The following is a 24,504-nucleotide window of genomic DNA, read 5'->3' as shown; positions in this document are numbered from 1 at the left end:
TAGACCACAAATTAAATGTCTCACTATTCTTCTGTGGACAAACAAAAATGCAAAACAAATTAGCAATTGCAATTCATTATTCTAGAGACAGACTATAATTTTATGCTGTGCAAAAAAACCATGACAAATTCTACAACCGTACACACAAAATGGTACAAAGGTTGAAATCTATAATTACAAACTTAATACAACTGTGAAAAAATCAGTATACCAATTAAACACAAGTAATTGAAATATTTCTCAAATAAGGATCTACCTGCATGAGAAAATGACGTCAACAATTAGCATTTAATTGGCACCTTTAACATAGAAAAGTGTCCCAAGATGCTTCAGAGAGGTGTAAGAAAATAAGTGGATGCTGAGCTGATGGAGATAGTGGGAGGTCATCAACCAGAAACGTTAACTTTGTTTCTCTCTCTCCACAGATAATGTCTGACCTGCTGAGTGTTTCCAGCATTTTCTGTTTTTCTTTCAGATTTCCAGCATTTGCAGTATTTTGCTTTTGAGATACTGGGAAGGGTGATCAAAGATTTGGTCAAAGCCAGGTGATGAAAGATTGGAACTCGGTTGATTTTCTGTGTCAGAAAAGTGAAAACACCCGATACCCTAATGAACAGTAGTACAGGTAAGCTCTGCCTCCATTCGTACGAGACCAACTCTGGTCTCCAAATTTCTAGAGGCAGCAGGAGAAATGGGCAGATAACAGGGTTGTGTGAATGGTGAAAGACAGAATTTAAAATAAAACTCATCAAAAAATAATCTAAGCACATATAAAATACAGTAGGTAGGTGAGCAAATAGCAATAGAGGAATTAATTTGTTATTGCTCAGACTCTGGCATTCCTATTGTCTCAGGCACTTTTCAACCAAATTTGCAATTCTCAAGCAGCAAAATAGTGCTACACACAGAAATAACAATTCATGGGATTTGTCTAGCCACAGCAATAAAGAACAAAAAGCAAGGAGATCAAATGTGAACAAACATTCACGCAAAAAATGTATAGCTATAGGGAAAGTAAGAAAGAGGAGAACGACCGAGGCCTAGATTTTCCAAATCAGTATTAACCAGTTTAAAATAAATGGGGTAACGTTGATATTCAAATAATGCCAATCAGAAAATCTAGGTTCAGGGGTTGGTTGTATTCCCTGTACAGGAAGAAATGCTCACCACTGCACTTTGCTGAAAGCCTAGCGACAATCCTGCAAAATCCTGTTTTATTTACTCGAACTATACTGATAACACACCAATAGGTTTCCCTCAAGTTTCAACTAAAGCCGCTCAGTCCAGTAAGCTGCATGATGACAACACAATGATACCAAGATGGGCAGACCTATAAATCTCCTATTTTCATGGATTTCCAGTTTCCCCCCCCCCACCCCAGTGCCCGCCCATATGTCACTATCATTAATAACATGCAATGTACAAAACTAAACACTCAATGTCTAGCACACATGTAAAGGAGCTGACAGCAGTATACATTGTTATACAGCACTATACCCGAGGGAACAGTTAGCAAAGTGTGGTCTAAACATTGGCCCTGAAATTGTGGTCAGAGTACGCCGCCGACCTCCAAAAGGAATTCACACTTACCTGATGCGAGGCCCCACATGTAAGCCTGCTGTCAGAAGCTGCAGAGTTGTGCGCAGTGTAGCACATCACAGAGCCCAGGAGCACAGCGTAAAGCTCTGAGGTACCTGGTGCATCCAACATGCTGAGAATGGTAAGGGGCTTGATTCCTTCAGAGTTTAAGGAAACGTCTCTGTTTTACTGCACTATAGTCCTAGAGGCCAGTAGTTCATTTGTATATTTATTAATCCTGAGTTGGTAATATTGACATTGAATTGAATATTTAGATATATTTGCAAACTTTTGCAGGAAGAATGCAATTGCACTTTTTTAGGGAAGGGAAACGACTCGAATTTTCTAGCAGATCCGCAATAAAATCGCTAATTATCTAAGCTTTTATACTCGGGTATAACATGTTTTATATTGTGATCATTCTAACAAAGTTGCTCTCTACCTTATCCCTCTACATAAAATGATATTTCTTTAGAGAAAGTAATCAATGATTCATATTACATCTTGAAACAAATATATAACATTCCAAAAAGTTTTATTTTAAATTGAGACATCCTATTAATTCCTCAACTTTTCTGGGGGTTTTTTGGGGGGGGGGGGTGGTGGGAGGTGGAGACATGAATGGGTAGGGAGCAAGTTACTTTCAGAAACTTGAACCCTTTCTAAAGCTGAAAGGACAAAGAGAGTTATAATTAAAGGTGTTACGCTGTGCAAACAGGCTGCTGCGCCTGTTTGCACCAGCTGTAAGATTTTCATGCATAATTTCCGGGCAGTTGGTGAGCAATTAACCCAACTCTGCGCCAGCAATGTGGATAATACAGTCAGAGCGGATGATCTGTCAAGTTGGAACTTGACAGATCGCAAGTTCAGGATTGAGCACATGCGCCGGAAATCCTGAATTTGTTGTCCATTTCAAAGGCGGTATGATGGCATAATCTGAGAGTATGCTGTCATACCGACTGCAAATTCTGCCCCATTGTAAACTGAGTACAGTAGTATCTATAATTACCAGAGTGGAGGAGCTAATACTTGAGAGCAAGATAATGGAGAAGTTATTCATTTACTTATCATCGTAGGTAGTCACAGCAGCTATGCAAATAGCATACATCTTCTATGCAAATTTTATACAGGTCACATATGATATGGACATGATACAATGCCATTATGGAAGATTGAAAGACTTTTCCACCCTGGTATGTTAACCAATGACAACCCTTTGACAATACAGATTGTCATGAAACAATTCCTACTCAGTGCCAATACAATGTATGTGGGAATCTCCAAATTTCTGTTACTTTCTACTTTTGTTTACCTCAGGACATCAATTTCATCCTTAAGAGCAAGATTTTCTTCTGCCAATCTGTTTAATTCATCATTTCTGTGCTGTATCTCAATCAGTTGTAGCTCTAGTTCTTCACAGTGAATACGATAGTCATCCTTTGCTGCTTCAAGCCTAGAGAGAATGGCAACAAAAATAGCTTCTTTAAAATACATATAAAATCAACTTAATTTGAGGAACCAAACTTGCAGCGAACTATGTCACAACCAGTAACCCTTCTGCAAGGACAGAATCATGTATTGACTGCATGGAGTGTCTTAACTGCCCGTGTCTACCTTGATACCCACTACCAACAAACTTTGTAAGAATAATGAATATTTTGCAATGATTCCAGACAGTAATCTGATTTGTAATTCAAATGATATTTACAAACCATTCAAGGTCACTTCTTTATGAAGTCATCTCAATACTTGTTTACGCTACAAAGATGCATCTTATGCATTTTGAGAATGCTGCCTGGTTATTCATTGTTCTACATATAATTATATATTAGAATGTGTAATTTAGACCTTTAAATTTTCATCTGAAAGACCAAATCGTACAGATGAACCCTCAGCAATAGGTACAATATGACACAGCTATATAAAAATGGCACAGTACTCTGGTACGGCCAGCTGTGCCATAAATTAGTAGGACACAGTTCCCCACGCACTAAGTTCACAGCCAAGGATGTGCCATCAGAAGCACCATGCAGCCTCCACACAGGGAACGGGAAAGGGAGACAGGGAGGCAAAACTATTTCAACTACTCCCTTTACATACCTGTGTGATATGATTTATGCCCAATTTTTGCTTAAGCCATAAAAGTAATAATTATGTACATAAAGACATCTTTACATAAAGACAGTTTTAAAAAATCATGTAGCATAAAGCATACACTTACTGTGCCTTGGCTTTCACTGTGCCATCTTTCCTGATCCCCAAGTACGCTGAATTGAAAGTGAAAAGGTTATGGGGAAGAAAAGAAAGTAACTGAGAGCAAATATTAGGAAAGAAAAGAGTGAAGAAAAGAAAGAGAGGAACTACGAAAAGAGAAGAAACTTTCAAAGTAAAATATAAGGAACAAAGAGTAAGAAGAGTTAAAGGATTAATTTTATTACATAAAAGAAAAAAGGAGATAGGAAGCTAACAGAAAAATAAACACTAGCATAAGAAACAGCAGAATGATTGAATTAACAGAAAAGCATACACCAGAGTAAAGAAATGAAACTAAATGAGTGACAAGCAGCTTTGACCTTTCTAGTGCTTACTCAAGCAGTCATTGCTGTGAATCAGAACCATTATTAATCTTTTACAATTTTTTGTATCAGTTTTTGTATTCACAATCTATTTTGCACTACTATTTGGCATAAAGTAGAGAGAAATATGCAGCAATGCTAGTGGGCAAGTGTTCAAGAGCAATGCAAGACAGAGAAAAGGGTGTCTGAAAGAAGAAAAACAAGTAAAAAGGCAGAGGGAGGGGGTTGGAAAGAACTGAGAGTGGGAGACAAGAAGAGTGACAGTTACAGAGAGGGGGAGAGAGAGTCCATAGAATGGTGAAGGAGATCAGCTAGTCAATTAGCAAAAGCAAAATACTGCAGACGTTGGAAATCTGCAATAAAAACAGAAAATGCTGGAAATACTCAGCAGGTCAGTCAGCATCTGTGGAGAGAGAAACAGAGTTAACGTTTCTGGTCAATGACCTTTCATCGTCGGCCTGAAACGTTAACTCTGTTTCTCTCTCCACAGATACTGCCTGACCTGCTGAGTATTTTCAGCATTTTCTGTTTTTATATCAGTTATTTAGCAACATTTTTAAATCATTTGCTTTTTGTGATTTAGATTGGGGATTTACTTTTAATCAGTGAATCTGCCAAGATGCTACCCACAGAAAGTCAGGATGAAGCGAATGTCCCTCATTCCATTCGTGATAACGTAGTTACAGGGATTAAGGTGCCTGCAAGCTCAAGTGGTTATAAAGCTCCGTCTAGTGATAGAAGTAAGCAGCTGCAGATGTGTGGGAATGCTGAAAGGATATCCTGCATAAAATAGTCAAGAAAGCTTAAAAACAGGTTATGATGGCAGGGAAAGCATTTTAAAAGGCAATCAAAGGGAGCAGGAAACCCTGGAGGAGGCAAAAGGGAACCCACGAGATGGGGGTGTTGGTGGGAAGAAATTGCAAAATCGATCCCTCAGAGAGAAAAACATTCAGAAAGGTTTCATGAATCTACTTGAAGTCAGAAAGAAGCAGAACTGAAGCAAGGGAAGGAAGATATGCTGAGTAGCTGCTCCAAGCTTACTGCTGTCCAAGAAGGAGGTCAGGAATGTATGCAGTGTCCTGAAGCTAGTGAGGCTGTTTGAATAGTGCTGCTGTCAGTGTAGGTATGAGGATCTGCAGCTTTTGGAGTTTATGAAGCCCCATCTACTGGTAGAAGTGTGTAGCTGCAGTGGTGATTCCCCATATAAGGAGTGTGCAATGCATATTGCAAATTTAATATATAGATTTTAATGAATAGAACTGAATCATATACCTGTAGTTTTCTTCTTGTAATTGATCCAACTGAAGCTGGAAGTTGAAGTACTTCTTGCCAGCAAGACTGTGTGGATCATCAAAGGCATCCAGTTGGTTTATCCTCTCTGTCATAAAGTCATTCTCAGCCAATAAGCTGTTTCTTTCCTCTTGTAGACTAGAAACCTAGAAGCAGAGGTGCACATATTTTCTGCCACCTTATCAAGCTAAATAAAAATTATATGCTCCCAGTACCTAATTCCATTGACATGGATTAACAGTTACCGTATGCACGGTCAATGTGATCTCCTGGACAGTTTTGATCGCCTGGAGGGGTCGGAGAGGAATTTTCTAGAGATTTTGTTCCCTTATTGGCCCAGGGTTTTTCCAGTTCCCCCCCATCCCCCCTCAACCCCCCATGGCTGCGGGGGCGGGGCAGGAAGTGTTTAGTCATGATGCTCTAGGCATCATGGTGTGGGGCAGGCTTGATAGGCAAGCTGGTCTTCTCTTGCCCATCATTTTCATACGTTTCCACATAACATACACTTATACTGTACTAATCAGCTCAACTCCTCCACACTACTCCAAAATACATCTTTAGCCAAGTCAGCCAATACATTAATACAAAAGCAAAATACTGCGGATGCTGGAAATCTGAAATAAAAACAGAAAGTGCTGGAAATACTCAGCAGGATAACCCGACAAGGCCGAGGACGCGGAGATCTCATTATAACTTTTACTTCCGTTTCCCACCCGGCAGCCGGCCAACTGACAGTGTGGCCTGCTGTCAGGTGGGTAAACTAGTGGCAGGAGCTTTTTCCAGTTCTGACGAAGGGTCATCGAACTGAAATGTTAACTCTGTTTCTCTCTCCACAGATGCTGCCTGACCTGCTGTTTTTATTTCAGCCAATACATTGAAGGTTTACATGCTATTTATATGACTCATCCTGAGCTGTTATAACAATAGCACTATTATACCAATGAAGGACTTGAGAAACAAACCTATTTGGCTAGAGCTACTCTTTAAACGCTCTATTTTCTCCGGTAATTATTAATATAACATTTCTGAAGAAGCATTTTCACATAAGTGGCATTATTTTGTGTTTGCCAAACACAATGCATTAATGTGTTGCCACATAAAGAAAATCACAAAGACACAGCTCTTCACCCTCCCCTGTGACATTCCCTTTAAAAGGTGATTAAGACCTTTTTAAAAAAGAAAAAAGGAAGACTTGCATTTATATAGCGCCTTTCACGAGCACCGGGCATCTCAAAGCGCTTTACAGCCAATGAAATACTTTCTGAAGTGGAGTCACTGTTGTAATGTGAGAAATGCGGCAGCCAATTTGCACACAGCAAGGTCCCACAAACAACAATGTGATAATGACCAGATAATCTGTTTTTGTTATGTTGGTTGAGGGATAAATATTGGCCAGGACACCGGGGATAACTCCACTGCCCTTCTTCAAAATAGTGCCATGGGATCTTTTACGTCCACCTGAGCGATCAGACAGGGCCTCCTCGGTTTAACGTCTCATCCAAAAGACGGCACATCCGACAGTGCGGAACTCCCTCAGCACTGCACTGGAGAGTCAACCTAGCTTTTTATGTGCTCAAGTCCCTGGAGTAGGACTTGAACCCACAACCTTCTGACTCCAAGTTGAGCGTGCTACCCACTGAGCCTCAGCGAACAGAACAGTGAAATAACAACAGAAAATGCTGGAAAAACTCAGCAGGTCAGGCAACATCCGTGGAGAGAAATTTGAGTTGACGTTTCGGGTCGAACCCTTCTTCAAAACTGGAAAGAAAAGAAAATAGATCGAAGGCAGGGCTGCGATCGGACAAAAGAATTAAAAGAAACAAAAGAAGTAAAAGAGACAATAAAAGGTATTCAAAGCTAGACAAGATGGTAATAGGCTGAGATTAGATGTGAAGTGTACTGGCAGGGCAAGAGATAGCTGCCAGGTGTGAGGGAGAAATAAAAGGAAAGGGGGGGGGAAAGGAGTGGAAAAATTACAAGAAAAAATGTAATAGGGGCCGAGGTTATGATCTGAAATTGTTGAACTCGATATTGAGTCCGGAAGGCTGCAGAGTTCATTGTAGAATGTAGAACATTCAGTGAAATTTGTTTGAACTAATCATAACGCACAATAGCTGATGATAGCTAAATCGTAATAAAGCAACATTAAGTCCTGGTAATTGCAAAACTATTAAAAACATACCTTTCCCATTTTAGTAACAGCACTTTGTTGGAAATAATACTTTAAAAATAATTTGACACTTTTCATAGTATTTTGTATATAGAATTTTACAGCAAAGAAACAGACCATTCAGCCTTATGCTCCACACAAGCCTCCTCGCACCTTACTTCATCCCAGCCTATCAACATATCCTTCTATTCCTTTCTCCCTCATGTGCTTATCTAGCTTCCCCTTAAATGCATCTATACTGTTCGCCTCAACCATTCCCTGTGGTAGTGAGTTCCACACTCTCACCACTCTGAGTAAAGAAGTTCCTCCTGAATTTGTGACTATAATTTATAAGTTTCTCAATCTGATGGAAAATACAAATAAGTTTAGGGCACTCTTCTATATTCATTTATATTTCTATAGTTTCAATTTTGGTAACCCAACGTTAGAGACCACAAAAGGAGGGGGTGAAATATGTTAAGCCTGAATCAGTGCACGTGAAATTAAGAGACGAGCAAGTGATTTTAAAGCTCTTTTTTTAAAGTTTATTTTTCCAGGTGCAGCTTTTGAAATCATGGCAGGTCATTGTGGACACAGGGAATTTAAAATCAAAAGGGTCTACAGAAAAGTTCAGCTGGAATAACAAAACAGGCAATCAAAAATGGTAAGCACTAGATGGAAATGGACAACATCTCAATTACTTCTCCTCCCCATATGTTGATCTTGAGTTCAAGCATTATTAATTTCCTCATCCATAAAACGTAGAGTAACAAAAATCAAGTTCCATAGGAAGTCCATTATAATCTCGCTCTTAGAATTGGACTCTTTTAGAAAGATGCTGATCAAGAGTATAATTTTACTTTAACAAATTGAAGCCAGGTGAATGTTACATTTTCTGAGCAAAAATTAGGCGGAAATCCCAATGCTACAAAATATATTAGAAACCTCTGCACATTTATTTGTTTAGCCTTTTATTTAAGGTGTGTAAATGTTTATGCCATGCTGGACAGAAGATGAGAGAAAGCATTGAAATATGGTGTGATCTTTATCTCCATGAGTATGTGAAGGAGAGCCACAGAACCACACCTCAACAGAGACAGAAAAATCACACAATTTGGAGATATTGCACTGATGGCAAGTTGGTCAATTTTTGAATTTGACGCTTGTGAAAACTAATTTGAAATTCAGGAATGTATCAGTAAAAGCTAAAAGGAAATTACAAACAGAAAGAGCTCTTATTGTTTTCCCAATTACACCAATCATTGATGGGGATAAAATAATGATTTTTTTTTTTACAATATTAAAAACAGTAGCCTTTTAGTAGGGTTGCAGTATGCAGTTCTTACATGATTCTCAATCATCAATGATTTGCTGTAAAACAAAATTCTTTTAAATCAAAAATAACATTATCTTTTCATTAAGCAGTTCCACGCATTAGATTTTACTACTTTTGAACAGTCTCACAATGACGTAATCGCAAAAATCAAAAGCAAATTCAGATTGAAACCGCATTCTCCAAGTTCATTTTGAAATCATATTGTTCACAATTAATTATCCACAGCAAAAAAAAAACATTTTATTCAATATTAAATTTAGCCCTGCAAACTTTTTGTTTTAACAAAATCACTTTTTGTGTGGTCTGCAATTCAATCTGTAAACCATGATGTCATTGCACTGACTGGCAGGTTTATTCTTGTCTCTAAGTGATACGAGGAAAATCTGAACTTGTAAGAAATATGTTACTGCAAAGAACGGGGAAAAAATTCCCCTTTTAAAAATAATTTTCTCCCCAGTTTTGGAAACCCTTCCCCTAGGAGCATTGAGTGAAGATCCCACATCCCATCCACCATTCCCTGGTCTAGATGGAGACCAGGTGATATGCTCAAAAGCCTCTACCAACATCAGGGTGTGCAACAGGCTACTGGAACATCATTAAAACAGCTTGAATTGATACACCCTCAAAACCACCCCCCCCTCTCCCCCACACACAAGGTGAGTGAAGTGTCGAGCCTGCAGTGTCCAGTTTGTACTCAACATCTTAAACTTCGAGTTGAACTCAGAAACTCACCTCATGGGGCATCATGGGTGCAGAGAGTCATGCTATACTTTGTGCCAAAGCCTGTGAATATACCACTGCACTACTTTTGTACTATTTAATTAGAAATATCTATTGCAAAAATAAGTAAATAAATGTTGCCTACATAACAATACCCAAAGCACTTCCAAAGTAATTTTTTGTTTGAAGTGCTTTGAAAGACTTTAACTTGATAAGGTACTATATAAAGCTATGTAAATGCAAGCACTAAGTAACTTTATTATCTGGCTGCTACGAGAAATTTTGTGGCAAGGAATTAATTATACAATCTCAATACATCTGGAAATGTTCCTCACAATAGCGACTGTCAGGAAATTGGATTGATACTTTTTCAGCAAGTCTCAATGACATATTTTACAGTATTCGAGTGCCCAATGCAAATTCACAAAGTGTAATACAGAAAACAAACCTCAATATATCAAGCAATATATTAAATATCAGAAGACATTTTAAGATAAATACAAAATATATTAGAAAAACAGAAAAGAATATAAATTAACACAAGCCATTTGTTCTAGCTCACAATTGTCATGTTAACTCTTAGGGCTATGCCACAGACAGGGTCTTCGGTTTGTGCATTCTATAAGATAAAAACAACTTTTGTACAAGTGCAATTTTCTCTGCACCACTCGACAGCATTATCCCACGATTCAGCACGGCAGCAGGCTTGCATGAAAGTACAGCCAAGTTTCAGGTCACACATGACCCTTACTATCCCTGCACCTGTGCAAACTCTACGCTGCATTTTTTTTGTTCGTTCCTGGGATGTGGGCATCGCTGGCAAGGCCAGCATTTATTGCTCATCCATAACTGCCCTCGAGAAGGTTCGTGCTGCAGTTCGTGTGGTGGAGGTACTCCCACAGTGCTGTTAGGTAGGGAGTTCCAGGATTTTGACCCAGCGACGATGAAGGAATGGCAATATACTTCCAAGTCAGGATGGTGTGTGACTTGGAGGGGAACTTGGAGGTGGTGGTGTTCCCATGCGCTTGCTGCCTTTGTCCTTCTAGGTAGTAGAGGTTGCGGATTTGGGAGGTGTTGTCAAAGAAGCCTTGGCGAGTTGCTGCAGTGCATGTTGTAGATGGTACACACTGCAGCCACAGTGGACAGTGGTGGAGGGAGTGAATGTTTAAGGTGGTGGATGGGGTGCCAATCAAGCAGGCTGCTTTGTCCTGGATGGTGTTGAGCTTCTTGAGTGTTGTTGGAGCTGCACTCATCCAGGCAAGTGAAGAGTATTCCATCACACTTCTGACTTGTGGGCTTTGGGGAGTCAGGAGGTGAGACACTCGCTGCAAAATACCCAGCCTCTGACCTGCTCTTGTAGCTACAGTATTTATGTGGCTGGTCCAGTTAAGTTTCTGGTCTATGGTGACCCGCAGGATGTTGATGATGGGGGATTCAGCGATGGTAATGCCGTTGAATGTCGAGAGGCGGTGGCTAGACTCCCTCTTGTTGGGGATAGTCATTGCCTGGTACTTCTTTGAAGTGAATGTTACATGCCACTTATCAGCCCAAGCCTGATTGTTATCCAGGTCTTGTTGCATATGGGCATGGACTGCTTCATTATCTGAGGAGTTGCAAATGGAACTGAACACTGTGAAATCATCAGCAAACATCCCACATCTGACCTTGTGATGGAGCAAAGGTCATTGATGAAGCTGTTGAATATGATTGGGCCTATGACACTGCCCTGAGGAACTCCTGCAGCAATGACCTGGGGCTGAGATGATTGTCCTCCAACAACCACAACCATCCTCCTTTGCGCTAGGCATGGCTCCAGCCAGTGGAGAGTTCCCTCCCCCGATTCCCATTGACTTCAGTTTTACTAGGGCTCCTTGATGCTACACTCGGTCAAATGCTGCCTTGATGTCAAGGACAGTCACTCTCACCCCACCTTTGGAATTCAGCTCCTTTGTCCATGTTTGGACAAAGGCTGTAATGAGGTCTGGAGCTGAGTATTCCTGGCGGAACCCAAACTGGGCATCAGTGAGCAGGTTATTGGGTAAGTGCCGCTTGATAGCACTGTTGACAACACCTTTCATCATTTTGCTGATGATTGAGAGTAGACTGATGGGATTTGTCCTGCTTTTTGTGGACAGGACATATCTGGGCAATTTTCCACTATGTCAGGTAGATGCGAGTGATGTAGCTGTACTGGAACAGCTTGGCTAGAGGTATGGCTAGTCCTGGAGCCTGTGTCTTCAGCACGATAGCCAGGATGTTGTCGGGGCCCATAGCCTTTGCTGTAGCCAGTGCACTCAGCCGTTTCTTGATATCACGTGGAGTGAATCAAATTGGCTGAAGACTGGCTTTTGTGATGGTGGGGACCTTGGGAGGAGGCAGAGATGGATCATCCACTCGGCACTTCTGGCTGAAGATGGTTGCAAACTCTTTAGCCTTGACTTTTGCACTCATGTGCTGGGCTCCCACCATATTAAGGATGGGCATGTTCATGGAGCCTTCTCCTCCCATTAGTTGTTTAATGGTCCACCACCATTCACGACTGGATGTGGCAGGACTGCAGAGCTTTGATCTGATCCATTGGTTGTGGGATCACTTAGCTCTGTCTATAGCATTCACAGAAATCACAGAAACCCCACAGTGCAGATAGAGGCCATTTCGGCCCATCGAGCCTGCACCGACACATATCCCACCCGATCCCCGTAACCCCTACACCAACACATATCCCACCCTATCCCCGTAACCCCACGTATTTAATCCCCCTAACACTAAGGGTCAATTTATCATAGCCAATCAACCTAACTCGCACATCTTTGGACTGTGGGAGGAAACCGGAGCACCCGGAGGAAACCCACGCAAACACGGGGAGAATGTGCAAACTCCACACAGACAGTCGCCCGAGGCCGGATTCGAACCCGGGTCCCTGGCGCTGTGAGGCAACAGTGCTAACCACTATGCCACCATTCTGTTCCCGCTGTTTTGCATGTATGTAGTCCTGTGTTGTAGTTTCACCAGATTGGCCCTTCATTTTTAGATACGCCTGGTGCTGCTCCTGGCATGCTCTTCTACACTCCTCATTGAACTAGAATTGGTTCCTTGCTTGATGGTAATGGTAGAGTGAGGGATATGCTAGGCCATGAGGTTACAGATTGTGGTGGAATACAATCCTGCTGCTGCTGATGGCCCATAGCGCCTCATGGATGCCCAATTTTGAGTTGCTAGATCTGTTCTGAATCTATCCCATTTAGCACGGTGGTAGTGCCACACAACACGATGGAGGGTGTCCTCAGTGTGAAGACGGGACTTTGTCTCCACAAGGACTGTGCGGTGGTCACCCCTACCAATACCGTCATGGACAGATGCATCTGCGACAGGTAGATTGGTGAGGACGAGGTCAAGTAAGTTTTTCCCTCTTGTTGGTTCTCTCACCACCTGCCGCAGGCCCATTTTGGTGGCTATGACCTTCAGGACTCAGCCAGCTCAGTCAGTCGTGGTGCTACCGAGCCACACTTGGACTTTGAAGTTCCCCACCCAGAGTACATTCTGTGCCCTTGCTACCCTCAGTGCTTCTTCCAAGTGGTGTTCAACATGGAGGAGTACTGATTCATCAGCTAAGGGAGAGCAGTATGTGGTAATCAGCAGGTTTCCTTGCCCATGTTTAATCTGATTCCATGAGACTTCATGGAGTTCGGAGTCAATGTTGAGCACTCCCAGAGCTACTCCCTCCTGACTGAATACCATTGTGCCGCCACCTCTGGTGGGTCTGTCCTACCCGTGGGACAGGACCGTTTCCAGGGTCAGTGATGGAGGAGTTTGGGACGTTGGCTGCAAGGTATGATTCTGTGAGTATGACTAGCTCAGGCTGTTGCTTGACTAGTCTGTGGGACAGTTCTCCCAATTTTGGCACAAGTCCCCAGATGTTAGTGAGGAGGACTTTGCAGGGTCGACTGGGCTGGGTGTGCCTTTGTCATGTCCGGTGCCAAGGTTGATGCCGGGTGGTCCATCTGGTTTTATTCTTGGTATACTTCTTTGTAGCAGTTTGGTATAACAGAGTGGCTTGCTAGGTCATTTCAGAGGGCATTTAAGAGTCACCACATGCTGTGGGTCTGGAGTCACATATAGGGCAGACCGGGTAAGGACGGCAGATTTCCCATGGTGACCATTGCTGTCCTTGTAGCAGATGACAGGGTTCTGCATCTCCCCCCTCTGCTGATCCAGATTGTGAGGAGGCAGGTTACCAAGTGTCATTCCCAGGTGGGTTTACCAGGGCCCACAGAAATGGTTGGAGGCATGCTGGCAGGTACAGCCACAGAGGCAACGCTGGCTCCTGATCCCCCGGCACACCTTCCTTCATGCAATGCCATGTAAAGCATGACATTTTTGGGATTGGGAGATTTCTGAAGCACCTTCCAGCTTATGGGTTTGACAGACATTCACATCTCACTGTGATGTCACTGGGGATCTGCTGGTGCAACCATTATTGGGAAGAGCAGCCTCCACCAACAAGGTGGTGTCAAAGTGAGGTTTGCTATCACACTTTGCAGATATTGAGGTGTGGATGCAGGTGAGAGGGCAGCCGAATATGCCTGGCATCCTTCCTCTCATCCTCTTTTCATCCTAACAAGTCAATACCCGGTGCCAAACCCTCAGGTACCAATAAAGGGAACTTGGGATAAAATAAATTAATAAATAACTGCACCTAGCACAAAGGCTCGTAAAAGTCTAAGTACCAGCAGAAAATTAAAACATAAATTATAAGAAGGGCATTTGAAAGACCTAATGTACTTAACTTTAAAGTGTGTGGGCCTTTGAAAGGCCCTTCCAACTGCAGGTCCTCCCAAGGCTTTGTTCTCGCCAAGTTTCACCAGGTGTGCTGGAGACTATGGCCGCAAAATCTGGAGGTCTAGTGCCAGCCATTAAGGCCGGTTTTGCTGAAAAATAGTGGCCGCCTCACTTCCAGCGCGGAACACCGTGGCCGCCATTTTGGAGAGGTAATTAGTGCTGCCGTTGCCTGCACTCGCCTCCCACATATAAATATGCAGATCATGACGTCAATCGGCGTGCAACGCCAGAATAGACGCATGACTGTGATTTTGGAGATCGCCGCTCTGGATACCACCCTCTCCAAACCACACACGGAAGAATGTGCGTGCAACTGTACTAGAGAGGCACTGCCAGCTCTTCTTAAAGGGACACACACATCTTTCAGGTAAGTTTAGATTTTAGCTTTTGGACTTTTATTTTACATTTTATTGGAGTGGCTTGGTGCAATACATTTAAAAAGTTGTTAGTGTGCAAGAAGTTCTGCTGGATGCTTGCAAGGCATTGGATGTTAAAGGAAGGCCTCCAAGAATACCACTTGGCCTCTGGGAACACCACCTGCTCAACAGTTCTGGGAGCTCTAGTTGCAGTCCCGATTGGGCTGCAACATCACTTGGACATGAAGCAGAGGCAGCAAAGGGGTCAAGCTGCTCGCAGAGGGAGTAGGAGGAAGCAGAAGAGAAGGAAGCGGAAGGAAGGATGCAACCCAGACAGCCCCTCTCTGCCGGGCTAACCAGGAATCGAATCATCCGCCTGTGGTACCACTGACCACAACCCCAATTCCCTTTTCAACATTTGTCCCACACCTTCCTTCTCTCTGTTACCGACCATCACAATGTCCTCTTGGCCACAATGTTAAAATAAAAGCCACCACAAAGCAAACTTTCCAATCCAACTTTATACATCTATCCATCCAATATCACATCAAAAAAATCAATTAATCACCCTTGTGCATTCCCTTAGTGGCTGTCGTGTGTGTGCCTTTGCCAATCCTAGTGATGTTACAGTGCTACTCCAGTGGCTGCAGCATGGCCAGTAGAAGGCTGCTGACTTTCAGTGAGGTCACTGCAGATGGCCTTGCAGGACGACCTCGAGGGGCTGGTGGCTGACAGTGAGAAATCGAGTAATGGTGTTTCTTCTTCACTCTCCTCTCCCTCTTCTTGGTCAACCACTGGCTGGGTAGGCTGGATTTCTTGGGTGTCTGAAATGATGGCACAAGAGTAGGGTTGTGTTGAGGGGAGGGCGGGAAAGCAAGAGGTGCATGCTTACACCATGTGCAGCTTGTACAGCGGAAGAGATTGTGGGATAAGGGGGAAGTGGGATGTGAGAAGGAGGATAACGTATGAGGATACCAGAATATTGTATGCTTTTAGTCCCACCGTTGACCAAGAGCTCAGCCATACCCCTGCCAGGAATGGCCAGCACCATCTTCTCCAAGGGTGTGAGGTGAAGCTAGGAATATGAGGTGTGCCTTGTGTTTGGTAGGTGAGTGATTGGGGCTGGGGTGGGGGGGGGGGGGGGGTGGAGGTGGGGTCGTGCAGTGTGTGAGGCTAGTGGTGCAGTTGGTAGGAGAAAGCTTTTGAAGATGCATTCACAGACGTTGACCACTCGTCTAAGGTCATGAAACTTCTTTGGGCACTGGAGCCAGGTCCTGCGGGCGATACTGCTGGCAATGATGGCCTCAACGATCTAGTCCTGCATCCTTCTTTCTGGAGAGCCTCCTGGCCCCCTGTGGGTAGAGGACATCTCTTCCACTGTTGACACCTGCACAAAGCTGGAGTGCTGCATCCGAGACTCTGGGTACCCTTTCCCTGGCCTGTTGAGACATTTGTGTTAGTGCTGAAGCACTTTTAGCATTTTTTACGCGCAGAAGGCAGTTCAGCCTTCAGAGTTGCAGACTGCCGCGCTGTGAATGTTTTTTTTTAGGCTTTAAGTGCTAGAGACTGCCTTAAAAATGAACAGCCTAGCTTTAAGCAAAGGCAGCCTTGCTCCAGCAACACTAACTTGGGCCTTCAGCTAAGCGCACAGCCTGCCAGCAGCACGATAGTCACTGGTCTGTACGCTACAATTATTTAAGTTAGCAGGCAGCACCAAATTGACGTGCTGCCTGCGCTTTTTGAACGGGCGCGGGCTTATCTCACAGCGCGATGCCCAAGCCCGTTTTCTTACTTGTCGAATTTCCCGGCAGTGTCTAGCACACCCGTGGGTCAGAAAATGGTGCAATGCTCTCCTTGCCCCATTCTACATATGCTAATGAAGCTAGTGCCTGCTCTGGGCAGGAGCTTCAGCTATCCGGGCCATGCCCACCCCGCAGATCAAGAATCCTCCAGAGCTAACTTCCACCAGATTTCTGTAACTCAGCCATCCAACTACTGCTCCAAACCAGGGCAGGAGCAAGACAAAAATCATCCCTTATCATTCCATACTGTGTTTTTATTTAGTTCTGAATTGATGGAGTAGACAGTAGCAAGACAGTTGCTACATCTCATATCAAATTTCAATATGTATATAAAGGCATGCTGTTATTTGGGATAAGCATTTGACTGGATTTGAATAAAGTGCAATATAAGAACTTCAAAAAGTACTAAAAATTTTCAAGATACATATGTACTGTAATATATGTGGGTAGAACAAATGAAGGCCAGAGGCAGGATGAGGTTTTTAAAATTTGTTTATGGGATGTGGGCATCGCTGGCAAGGCCAGCATTTATTGCCCATCCTTAGTTGCCCCTGAGAAGGTGGTGGGGAGCCACCTTCTTGAACCGCTGCAGTCCGTGTGGTGAAGGTACTTCCACACTGGTGTTAGGTAGGGAGTTCCAGGATTTTGACCCAACGACGATGAAGGATTGGCGATATACTTCTAAGTCAGGATGGTGTGTGACTTGGAGGGGAACTTGGAGGCGGTGGTGTTCCCATGCGCCTGTTGCCCTTGTCCTTCTAGGTGGAAGAGGTCGCGGGCTTGGAAGATGCTGCCGCAGAAGCCTTGGCGAGTTGCTGCAGTGCATCTTGTAGATGATATACACTGCAGCCATGGTACACCAATGGTGGAGGGAGTGAATGTTTAAGGTGGTGGATGGGGTGCCAATCAAGCAGGCTGCTTTGTCCTGGATGGTGTTGAGCTTCTTGAGTGCTGTTGGAGCTGCACTCATCCAGGCAAGTGGAGAGTGTTCCATCACACTCCTTACTTGTGCCTTGTAGATGGTGGAAAGGCTTTGGGGAGTCAGGAGGTGAGACACTCGCTGCAAAATACCTAGCCTCTGACCTGCTCTTGCAGCCACAGTATTTATGTGGCTGGTCCAGTTAAGTTTCTGGTCAATGGTAACCCCCAGGATGTTGATGGTGGGGGATTCGCCGATGGTAATGCCATTGAATATCAAGAGGTGGTGGCTGGACTCTCGCTTGTTGGAGATAATCATTGCCTGGCACTTAAGTGGCATGTAACATTCGCGCCACACATCAGCCCAAGCCTGAACGTCGTCCAGGTCTTGTTGCATGCGGACATGGATTGCTTCATTATCCGAGGAGTTGTGAATGGCACTGAACACTGTGCAGTCATCAGTGAACATCCCCATTTCTGACCTTATGTTGGAGGGAAGGTCATTGATGAAGCTATTGAAGATGATTGGGCCTAGGACACTGCCCTGAGAAACTCCTGCACCGATGTCCTGGGGCTATGATGATTGACCTTCAACCATAACAACCATCTTCCTTTGTGCTAGGTATGACTCCAACCAGTGGAGAGTTTTCCCCGATTCCCACTGTCTTCAGTTTTACTAGTCATGGTGCTTGTTTACTAGGCCAGAGCGGACTGAGCATGATCATACTAAACCATGTGACAAACCATGTGATAATACATTACACTGCTTTCCCCTTAAAAAAAAAAAAATGTACATATTCCCCTCTCAATTACAATGAAACTATGGTTCCACCTTTCCCAACATTACACGTTATCACATAACAAAAACTCCTGGCTTTCTTTTAAAATCAACTACAAAAATTACAAACCCAGTTTAATAACAGGTTTGTGGAGCCTTCCTAATCTCCTTACAAAAGGTTTTGGTGTTGAACCAATTTTTGGGCTGTTTTTATTCTAGTTCCGAACTCAAAAGGTGATCCTGTTTCAATCTCAGATTTCTTTGAACCTGGTACTTCAGTTTCTGAAGTTTGAACAGAGTCAAACTCATATGTGTTCATGATCAAGTGGTTCAAGATCACATCATGGTTCATCTCTAGCAGAGATCATTTGATCTACATGAACACTTCGGATTTTGTCACCAATTTCAACCAAATATCTCTTGGTTCCACCAACCTCTACTGTGGTTCCTATATCTTACTTGTGTGAACTCGACTTGCCAGGGGGATTGAGAACACGAACACACTCTTTGTCTGAAATTGCGTTCTTTCTGATTGCTGTCATAACGTTTCTGACTCAACAGTTTGTTCAACTCGAGGCCAAATTTGGTTGAACAAAGACTCAATCGTGTTCTCAATCTCCTCTTCATCAAGAGTTCTCCTGGGGTATATCCAGTTGTAGTGTGTGGAGTAGTACTGTACTTCAGCAAGAAATTTGCCAAAGCTTGCTTCCGAACAACCCTGCAACACTTGCTTTTTGAAAGGTTCTTTTACTATTCTGACTGACCTTTCGGCTGCTTTGTTTGAAGCCGAATGATATGGTGGAACGAGAGTGTGTTTGATACCATTCCATTTCATGAACTCTTGGAATAGAGCAGAACAGAACTGCGGGCCATCGTCAGAAACAAGCTCTTCAGGTAAGCCATGACATGCAAAGATAGACCGCAACTCATCTATGGCACGTTCAGTTGTAATATTTGAACCCATGTGTTTCACTTCAATCCACTTTGAGTGACTATCTACAAGTACTAGGAAATAATCATTTGGTTTCTCATAGAAGTTTACATGTACTCTCTGAAAAGGTCTACTTGGCCACGAATAGGGTTGTAGTGGAGTTTTGGGTGGTTTGTTTCTGCAATTTGCTGACAAGTGATTCAAGATCACTGTCCAATCCAGGCCAGTAAACAAAGCTTCTTGCAATTGATTTCATACTGACGATCCCTGGATGTTCAGTATGAAGTTCAGCTAGAATTCTCTCTCTCAAGGAAGTAGGTACTGTTGTATCCGTGTGTTAATGGAGACACGGAAGGCAGGAGTTGGTTTTCACAGGTGTTTACTGAACAAAGTCTGGAGGTGAGCTAACAGATACAAGACAATATACAGGCTTATATAGCCCGAGTGGCCATTACCGGCATTACAGTACACAGGGGGCTCTTAAAAGGTACATACACCACAATTCCTCCCCTTTTAGACAACCAGTACATAATATTTTAAGTAATCATTAATTAACATGTTACAAGAACAATAATCTACACATTTGCTGTAGTTAACCAATTATAAGTCAGTCTCTCTGGAGGCTTCCTGACTCGGTCCGGATAACGCCTCGGTGGTGTAGTAGGTTCTTTTGGCAAGGCTGATTCGGCTTGAATGCCAGTGTCGGGTTCATCCGGTTCCAGTATCACCAGATCGGAGGTAGATACTATGGGTATCTCTACTTCATCATTAGGCGTATAGAGTTGTGGTGTAGGTTGTCCCTTTTCAGATGACTCTATGATCTGGTCAGCATGGCGCCTTATTATGCTTTCTCCAATGTCCACGGTATACATCAGCGGTCCTAGTCATGTGCAAATAGTTCCAGGCTGCCATTTCTCGGTACGGTAGTCCCGGGCCAAAACTTGTTGACCTATCTGGAAGGTTCTAGTTGGCCTTTCATTCATGCCTTGAAATTGCCAGTTCTCCACGTCCCTTCTGATGTTTGGCTTGATCAAATCCAGCCGGCATCTTAGGCTTCTATTGAAGAACATCATGGCGGGAGTTTGGTTTGTAACCACATGTGTTGCATTCCTGTATGCAAACAAGAAGTTATCTACCTTATGCTGAAGTTTTATATCTTCATTACCCATGGCCTTTATGGCCTTCTTGAAGGTCTGGACAAACCTTTCAGCCAATCCATTGGTGGCGGGATGGTATGGGGCGGACGTGTAGTGCTTAACCCCATTGTTTTTTTAAGAACTTCCTGAATTCTTCGGACACAAATTGCGGTCCATTATCAGAACAGATCTGTTCAGGTAGCCCATTCCTGGCAAATATGGTCCTTAATACTGTGATGGTTTTTTCCGTGGTGGTGGAGGACATCTTTATTACCTCCGGCCACTTGGAGTGTGCATCAACCGCGATTAAGAACATTGAATCCATAAATGGACCAGCAAAGTCGATGTGTACCCTTTGCCATGGAGATGAGGGCCACTCCCATGGATGTAGAGGGGCTTGTGGTGGGGCGTTTTGGACCTTCTGGCATCCTAGGCAGCTCTTGGTCATTTCTTCGATGTCTCCATTGATACCTGGCCACCACACAAACGCTCTGGCTAGGTTCTTCATTTTCACTCCACCCAGATGCCCCTCGTGAAGCTCCTTTAGCACTTTATCCTGGAGTTTGGGTGGAATCACCACTCTGGATCCACACATCAAGGTTCCTCGGCACACTGACAGCTGTTCTCTTCTTCGCGAGAATGCTGGCAACAGTGGTTCGCCATGTGCTGGCCATCCCTTCACCGTTAAATCGTAGACTCGTGAGAGAGTCGGGTCATTTCTCATTTCCTTTTCAATGGCAGAATTTGTTACTGTTAGACATTCCACTATGGTTGAGTGGAACATCTCCACTGGGTCTACTGTAGGTGCCTCTTCTACCTTTGGCAACGGTAGGCGCGATAAACCGTCAGCATTCCCATGCTGTTTTGATCCTTTGTATTCTATGTCATATTGGTGTGCCCCTAGGAAAAGGGACCACCTCTGTAGCCTTTGCGCTGTCATAATGGGAACACCCTTTTTAGGGTTGAATATGGAGACGAGGGGTTGATGGTCAGTCAACAAGGTAAATTTTTGTCCGTGTAGGTAATGGTTGAATTTCTTCACTCCCCATACCAGGCTGAGTGCTTCCCTGTCGATCTGGGCATAGTTACGCTCAGCTGAGTTCAATGAGCGTGACGCAAAAGCTATCGGCCGTTCTGAGCCATCAGGGAATCTATGTGATAATACCGCTCCTACACCGTAAGGGGATGCATCGCACGCCAGTCTGATTGGCAGTGATGGGTTGTAATGAGCCAAAACTTCCTTGGACGTGATCAAGCTTTACATTTATGGAAGGCACGTTTACAGTCCTCGCTCCATTCCCAAATTACTCCCGTTTGTAGCAGTTCGTTAAGAGGGTCATAGAGTCATAGAGTTATACAGCACGGATAGAGGCCCTTCGGCCCATCGTGTCCGCGCCGGCCATCACGCCCTGTCTAATCTAATCCCATATTCCAGCATTTGGTCCGTAGCCTTGTATGCCATGGCATTTCAAGTGCTCATCCAAATGCGTCTTGAATGTTGTGAGGGTTCCAGCCTCCACAACCCTTCCGGGCAGTGAGTTCCAGACTCCAACCACCCTCTGGGTGAAAAAGTTCTTTCTCAAATCCCCTCTAAACCTCCTGCCCTTTACCTTGAATCTGTGCCCCCTAGTTATTGACCCTTCTACTAAGGGAAAAAGCTCCTTAGTGTCCATCCTATCTATGCCCCTCATAATTTTGTACACCTCAATCATGTCCCCCCTCAGCCTCCTCTGCTCCAAGGAAAACAAACCCAATCTGCCCAGTCTCTCTTCATAGCTGAAGCGTTCCAGCCCTGGTAGCTTCCTGGTGAATCTCCTCTGCACCCTCTCCAAAGCTATCACATCCTTCCTGTAGTGTGGCGACCAGAACTGCACACAGTATTCCAGCTGTGGCCTAACCAGTGTTTTATACAGCTCCATCATAACCTCCTTGCTCTTATATTCTATGCCTCGGCTAATGAAGGAAAGTATCCCATATGCCTTTTTTACCACCTTATCCACCTGTTCCGCCGCCTTCAGGGATCTGTGTACTTGCACACCCAGATCCCTCTGACCCTCCGTCTTGCCTAGGGTCTTACCATTCATTGTGTATTCCCTTGCCTTGTTAGTCCCCCCAAAATGCATCACTTCGCACTTTTCCGGGTTAAATTCCATTTGCCACTGTTCCGCCCATCTGACCAACCCATCGATATCGTCCTGCAGACTGAGACTACCCTCCTCGCTATTTACCACCCTACCAATTTTTGTATCATCCGCGAACTTACTGATCATACCTTTTACATTCATATCCAAGTCATTAATATAGACCACAAACAGCAAGGGACCCAGCACCGATCCCTGTGGTACCCCACTGGCCACAGGCTTCCAGTCACAAAAACAACCTTCGACCATCACCCTCTGCCTTCTGCCACTAAGCCAGTTTTGTATCCAACGTGCCAAGGCACCCTGGATTCCATGGGCTCTTACCTTCTTGACCAGTCTCCTGTGCGGGACTTTATCGAAGGCCTTACTGAAATCCATGTATACCGCATCCACTACGTTACCCTCATCCACACACCTGGTCACCCCCTCAAAAAATTCAATCAAATTAGTCAGACATGATCTTCCCTTGACAAAGCCATGTTGACTATCCCTGATTAATCCTTGCCTCTCCAAGTGGAGACTGATTTTGTCCCTCAGAATTTTTTCCAATAATTTTCCCACCACTGATGTTCGGCTCACTGGCCTGTAGTTCCCCGGTTTTTCCCTACTCCCCTTCTTGAATAATGGAACTACATTAGCGGTTCTCCAGTCCTCTGGCACATCCCCTGTGGCCAGAGAGGTTCTGAATATGTGTGTTAGAGCCCCCGCAATCTCTTCCTTTGCCTCACACAGCAGCCTGGGATACATTTCGTCCGGGCCTGGGGATTTATCCATTTTTAGGCCTGCTAAAACCGCCAATACCTCCTCCCTCTCGATGTTAATGTGTTCGAGCATATCACAGTCCCCCCACCCTATTTCTATGTCTACATCGTCCCTCTCCATAGTGAAAACAGATGCAAAAAATTCATTTAGAACCCCTCCTACATCTTCCGGCTCCACACACAGATTGCCACTTTTGTCCCTAATGGGCCCTATTTTTTCCCTAGTTATCCTCTTACCCTTAATATACTTATAAAACATCTTAGGATTTTCCTTTATTTTGCTCGCCAGTGTTATTTCATGGCCCCTCCTTGATCTCCTAATTTCTTTTTTAAGTATCCCCCTGCACTTTTTGTACTCCTCTAGGGCTTCCTCCGTCTTTAGCCTTTTGTATCTGCCAAAAGCCCTCCTTTTTTTCCGAATCCATTCTCGTATATCCCCTGACATCCACGGTTCCCTGTGGTTTTTGGAACCACCCTTGACCTTTACGGGAACATGTTGCCATTGTATGATCTCAATCTCCCTTCTGAAAGCCTCCCATTGCTCCGATGCGGATTTTCCTACCAGTAGCTGATCCCAGACCATTTTGGCCAGATCCTGCCTTATCCTATTAAAATCGGCCTTCCCCTAATTTAGAACCTTTATTTCCGGCCAATCCCTGTCCTTTTCCATGACCACCTTAAATCTCACCATATTATGGTCACTGTCACCAAAGTGCTCACCTACTAGCACTTCTTCCACTTGGCCGGCCACATTCCCGAGAATTAGGTCCAGTACCGCCCCCTCTCTTGTAGGACCTTCTACATGCTGGCTCAAAAAGCTCTCCTGGATGCACTTTACGAATTCTACACCCTCTGTGCCTTTCACACTCTGACTATCCCAGTTAATATTGGGGAAGTTGAAATCCCCCATTATTATTACCCTATTATTTGCACATTTCTCTGAGATTTGCCTACATATCTGTTCCTCTATCTCCCCCTGGCTGTTTGGAGGCCTATAGTACACTCCCAGCAAAGTGCTTGCCCTCTTGTTTTTAAGCTCCACCCATATGGCCTCATTAGAGGAACCTGCTAATATGTCATCCCTCCTTACTGCAGTAATTGACTCCTTAATTAATATTGCTACACCCCCTCCTCTTATACCCCCCCCTCTGTCTCGCCTGAAGATTCTGTACCCCGGAATATTGAGCTGCCAG

At 44.0% G+C, this 24,504-nt stretch overlaps 1 protein-coding gene across 3 annotated transcripts in view; it reads right to left on the bottom strand.

The window, feature by feature from the left end:
• Nucleotides 1–24,504, bottom strand: part of hook1 (hook microtubule-tethering protein 1) — a 115,086-nt gene that overhangs the window by 46,114 nt on the left and 44,468 nt on the right. For all 3 annotated transcript variants that reach the window (XM_085982844.1, XM_085982842.1, XM_085982843.1), the window contains exons 9-10: nt 5,427–5,590; nt 2,891–3,031 (exon numbers count right to left, since the gene is read on the bottom strand). In XM_085982844.1, coding sequence (XP_085838970.1) covers nt 2,891–3,031; nt 5,427–5,590 — 305 coding nt within the window. The remainder of the gene's footprint in view (nt 1–2,890; nt 3,032–5,426; nt 5,591–24,504) is intronic.

Source organism: Somniosus microcephalus, chromosome 3, assembly GCF_052327205.1.
Source record: "Somniosus microcephalus isolate GS21.2 chromosome 3, FLI_Smic_1.0, whole genome shotgun sequence".
Lineage (NCBI taxonomy): Eukaryota > Metazoa > Chordata > Chondrichthyes > Squaliformes > Somniosidae > Somniosus > Somniosus microcephalus.
This window is presented reverse-complemented; position numbering and strand designations above follow the sequence as displayed.